The sequence below is a fragment of the Primulina huaijiensis genome, chromosome 14, assembly GCF_012295235.1.
Source record: "Primulina huaijiensis isolate GDHJ02 chromosome 14, ASM1229523v2, whole genome shotgun sequence".
Taxonomy (NCBI): domain Eukaryota; kingdom Viridiplantae; phylum Streptophyta; class Magnoliopsida; order Lamiales; family Gesneriaceae; genus Primulina; species Primulina huaijiensis.
In genome coordinates this window covers 5,878,641-5,883,855 of record NC_133319.1, presented here as the reverse complement: position 1 = coordinate 5,883,855, position 5,215 = coordinate 5,878,641, and the positions used below count along the sequence as shown (strand labels likewise).

The 5,215-nt window shown below is 32.4% G+C and overlaps 1 protein-coding gene across 1 annotated transcript; it reads right to left on the bottom strand.

The window, feature by feature from the left end:
• Window positions 1-1,078: 1,078 nt before the first annotated feature.
• On the bottom strand, window positions 1,079-3,320 carry LOC140957835 (uncharacterized). The gene is made up of 4 exons (XM_073415230.1): window positions 3,021-3,320; window positions 2,601-2,752; window positions 1,974-2,078; window positions 1,079-1,711 (listed from the first exon to the last, which is right to left on the bottom strand). Exons 1-4 carry the CDS (start codon window positions 3,090-3,092, stop codon window positions 1,294-1,296), a joined length of 747 nt encoding a protein of 248 aa, XP_073271331.1. The 5' UTR covers window positions 3,093-3,320; the 3' UTR covers window positions 1,079-1,293.
• Window positions 3,321-5,215: the final 1,895 nt, after the last annotated feature.

The following is a 5,215-nucleotide window of genomic DNA, read 5'->3' as shown; positions in this document are numbered from 1 at the left end:
ATAATATGATAATATAAAAAAAATTTAATAATATAATATATATTTATTTAACTGCGAACAAAGTAAGACTAATAAATTAAATTAATAATGTTTTCCGGGAGAGCCTGTAACTCAGGCGTGGACTTTTTTTATTAACCAAATTTTAGGTTAGCCATTTTCGTCCAATTTTTCAGTTTTTGTGTTTTTTAATTAATATAAATTTATTTAACAAATTTAATATAATTACTTTTTAAATTATTTGCATGTCTGGATTTATATGTCGATTGTCGGTTAACTAATTTACATTTTTGGTCAACTCAAATAATCTTTGAAAGGGAATGATGATTTATTAATATTCTGTCATCTTTATTGATCATAAAATCAGTCCGCGTTATTTATAATTTCCTAAGAATATATGTTTTTCAATATTCAACAACATTTACATTTATTGCATATACGCAAGTGATTCCACTATTTAAGGATTTTTTTAAAAATAAAATAAATCGAATTAAAATCTTTTCTGTCTTTCAATTGGAACTTTTAAAATTAATCTACGTCCAAATGTCAATTATAATGGTGTATGATATTTTTAGTCTTTGTATGTTCGATTCATGTAATTATATTCTTTTGATCAATTTGAGTCATTTTCTCCAAAATAATGTAAATAATGACCAATTTTATTGTTAAATTTTTGTAAGTACTTGGTTTAAAAAAAATTCGAAATATACATATATATTTGACAATGTAATTATAAATTTCAACAAAGATAATAATTTATTTACATGATTTTGATGAAAATTGACAAAATTGATCAAAAAACATATTTACAAAACTATAATTAATTCAACGAAACATATATAACTAAAAATATCGCACAACAATACATGTTAGTCTTACCCCACAGTACTTTTTCCTTTTGTTGATAAATCATGCATGTATACAGTTTTGAATCCATTATTCATTAAAGAACTTTGGAAAATACAAAACAAACTAGCTAAGAGTACAGAAAGGACAGCCGTTAATTGATCGTGTTTCTGTGAAACGAAGGAAAATTCTTTACAAATGCATATGAAAAACAAATGCATAAAAGGAAAATGGATATTAGGAAGAAAAATTAAATTAAGAATTAAATGTACAGTATTAAGGTAACAGCAGCTAAATCTTGGAGGGGACACAAGGAGCCATATACATGTTAGTGTTACAGCTCAGGTTTACCATCTAGTCTCCTTATTACACAGAAGACACAAAAGCATAAAAATACTGTACAATGTGCCTGCACTTAGGACTTGAAGTTTTCTTCTCTGTCAAACAGATCTACTTGCGACCCAACCTCACCAAATGCTGCTGATGCTTTTCGGCTGCAGCCTTGTCGGCAGCTTCGCGCTTTAATGCCCGTTTTGCACGTCGCCCAACTATTTCTTTGGAGGCTGTCTCTTTCTTCTTAGGCTGACGGGACGAACCAGCACCTGCATTCTGAATGTTTGGGTGATAAACAGGCCTTGCTTCTTGCCTCCCTGACCTAACAAAGCCATTGTCTCCCCATCTTCGGTTGCCAATACGGAGACTGGAGGAACTACTTAAGTAAACATCATCTAAATCTTCTTCCTCGTCCTCGTAGTAATAATCTTCTATTTCATAATCTGCCTCCTCCCGTTCCACCACAACCAATGGATTGAACCATGAAGCTCTAAGAAGAAGGCATACACTCTCCTCAAACATGAAATCATTGATGCTGTTTAAAGGGCACGTTTTGTAAGATATAGAGAATAAAGAAACAACAAAATATTTTAACAAAATCTCTTAGCTTCTATAATGTTATTGTGGCATCACATAATTGACATAAGTTTAGAGTTTCACGACTATAAATCTAGAAAATGTGAAAGTAAGAGACAGAATCAGTGTTTCTACGGCCCAGCATCCTGAAATAACCCACATCTATTACCAGATTGCCCTAAAAGATGACATCTCAAGATAAGAATGAAACACTAAATTACCTTCCATCAAGTTTGCGATGAATATTGAGGAACTCAAATGGAATTTTACACTGAGGGCATGTGGGTTCCTTTTTATAAGAGGCCCATCGCAAGATGCAAGTCACACTGGACCAAAAAAAACGTCAATAAGTGGAGAGCCTTAATGGCATTTTAATCATTGGCAATAGGCAAATCAAAACATGTCATCATTTCCAAACCAATAACAATGTTGTTGTAACCGACAGAAATGGCAATAATTCACTGATCAACTTGTATTGATTAACTATAATATAATATTCAGATATAACAACTCCCCACATCTTACTTCTAAGGAAGAAACTGAAGTATTGTCTGTCGAAGCTGGATTCCATATATTTAAAGAAAAAATTGAAAACTGGCAGTTAAGTTTCAATTCATTAACTGAAATAGAAAAATCCCAATTGCCTTTAAAATCATACAAAAGAAGAATGAGAAAACCAGCTTATCCAAGCATCAATTCACGTCATTAACAAACGCAAAGGTTTGCGATTTGCCACATCCTTCAATAACGCGGGATCACACACAAGTTGGTGAACACAGGCTATAGCATAGAAATTCATGGTGAATATGACAGACGGGACAAGTACATCGAAAGAGATTCAGACAAACCAGTAGGCATGCTCGCAACCTTTTACAAGGGCAGTTTCTTGGAGCACAATCTTGTTCAAACATATAGCACAATCCCCATTATAATAGTAGCTGTCCATGCGGTTAGTCTCACACACTACTGGGTCAATTTCTGCTTCTGTACAACTTTCCTTCTGAAATCAACACATTCAACACCCATCTCATCAACAAAAGGTCGAAAGAACTCCAACATATGCTAAGGAAAACAAATCAAATCCTTGATATCATCCACACCACATCAACAATCAACGAATATTCAAACAAAACACATCCAGATTCGACGGAAAAAAAGATCCCACAACTCGAATCAGTTCAACCACCTTTTCAGGTAAAAAAAAATACCCCAGAAATCGATCGATTACTAAAGAAAATTCGATGAATCAGGACAAAAAAGAGCAAAACCTGGTTATGCATCGCGAGATCTTTAAGACCGTCAACGAATTGTTGATCGACGATTTCAACTACAGCCGACATAGCGAATCTTTAACTACTTATTTACACAGCGAAAAAAAAAAATCTTCAGCTTGATTATGAAAACAGATCTAGACAATAGCTGCACAAATCTTGCAGATAAAATTGGAACCAAAATAATAAGGGCGAGGGAATCTGAGGAATAATTCTGATTCCAGAAAGGGCAGAATGGGGAAATGGAGGCAGAAACCTAGCGCCTACATTTGATTTTGGATCACGTAAATACACCCAAGCATATGCCGTATGCCGCTTAGGGAAAAGATTATTGGTTTCTCACTTTTACCCCTCTCACTTATCTTAATACCAACTTCACATGCAAACATTATATTATAATTTATAATATTATAAAAATTATAGTTTTGTTAGTTACTTTTTGAATTTATATTTCATTATATTTATTTTTCATAAAAATAATTAATGAAGGAATAGAACTTGGTATGCTGCAAAAATGAAAATTATTAATTTAAAATATTCACATATTTGTTTATCTGTTTTTACTTTTTTATTAATTTTATAATTACAAATTAGCCCTGACAAAGTCGTCTTCTTTGTAAGTCAAAGCCCAGACAAAGTTGTCTTGATCCAAAACGCAGATGCTAATTTTAAAATAAGCCCAATAAAAACCAATGAGCATGTGTATAATACAAGTGATTGTTGATAAAATATGATCGTTGAAGAAGTTCATCTATACAAAGGCATGCTTCATGACTGAAGAAGACTTCTGAAGCATCATCAATATGTCTTAATCAACATAAGGAGCATTTTCTACCTTTATATCTTCGAGCTACTCTATAGCACACGCATGTTGTTCATATCTATTCGCTAAGGATCAACTTGTGTTGCCCACTCACTCGAGTTGTTCAAACTATCTCTTTAAGAGTGTTGTGTACATCTGTCTGAACATAGGGTTTAATAGATAGTGTTGTTTTTGTGTTCATGTTGTAGAGATACTGAAAGTTTCAATATAGGCAGTGGATAAGTCATAATTGAATTGTTACATTGTTGTAAAACTAAAGTATTTTTTGCTAGATTCTTTTCTGGAGTAAAAGAAGTGGAGACATAGAAAGATATTGTCTTCAAATATCCATATATCTTATGTTATTTGCTACTCACTGAAAATTTATGGTTCGGTTACTGCAGGTGATAGCAGTTCGAATGCAGACCTCGAATTTACTCTAGGCCTGAAATCACGAAGGGGACCGTTAGAAGGGTTATCCCGACGTAACTCATCCGACGCTCAAGTCAGAGACTGTGAATATAATGAGAGAGCAGCTAAGGATGCTGCTAAAAGTCAATATAGTGAATGAATGAATTGAACACTCAAACCTGGTATTTATAGAAAAACACATGAGTCGGGGACCCAAAGTCTGGTTTGGGCCTGGTCCTGATAGGCTTATTCATAAGGTATCATTATTTATTTCCAGTTATTTGGTCTAGTTGTGTCTAACTGATCGATAAACAGACACTTACGGCTAACAAATATTTTTGTTAGCTCAAGTTTAGAGAAAAAAATTAAATAATTTATTCAACTTTTTCCAGAAAAACTCTTTTACGATCCTAACAAATGATCTGATTCGATACCTAAATTATAACAAAATCTCCTCCAGATCAAAAACCAACAAAAAAACAAAACCAAAAAACAAAAACAAAATTCATTCTTAATAGTTTCAAGTCCAACAATAATCAATCCATATGATATATACAAGTTTAGAAGAAAATGTCGATCAATATAATAAAACCGCCAGAATAGAAAGGTGGCATTTGGTTATGTTGTTGGTACTTTTAGAAAACATTTTTGTGGAAAATGGAAATGTTATTTTATAATATTATATCTATAGAGATACTTTCTATTGTCATTGCCGTGCCTTGTAAAAATATGTCAAAAATTTAATATAGTAGAGTAATATATAAAACTTGTAGAGATACTTTCTATTGTCATTGACGTGCCTTGTATATATATACAACTTGTTGAGAATAATATAGTAGAGTAATAAATTTATTCTTTAAAATGGAAAAAAAAAAAAGAAAGAAAGAAATAATTTTAGTGATTATTGTTGGGAAAAACCAATAAACCGCAGAATCCATCACGCTAAATCATTAAAATTTGACTGAAACTTAAGCGGAAG

What these genes read in the sequence shown, in the direction of transcription:
- LOC140957835 (XM_073415230.1), bottom strand. Translation starts at nt 3,092, where the DNA reads ATGTCGGCTGTAGTTGAAATCGTCGATCAACAATTCGTTGACGGTCTT. An exon ending in ATCTCGCGATGCATAACCAG is followed by an intron (nt 2,753 to 3,020) that starts GTTTTGCTCTTT and finishes TGTTGATTTCAG; the next exon opens with AAGGAAAGTTGTACAGAAGC. An exon ending in GGTTGCGAGCATGCCTACTG is followed by an intron (nt 2,079 to 2,600) that starts GTTTGTCTGAAT and finishes TTTTTGGTCCAG; the next exon opens with TGTGACTTGCATCTTGCGAT.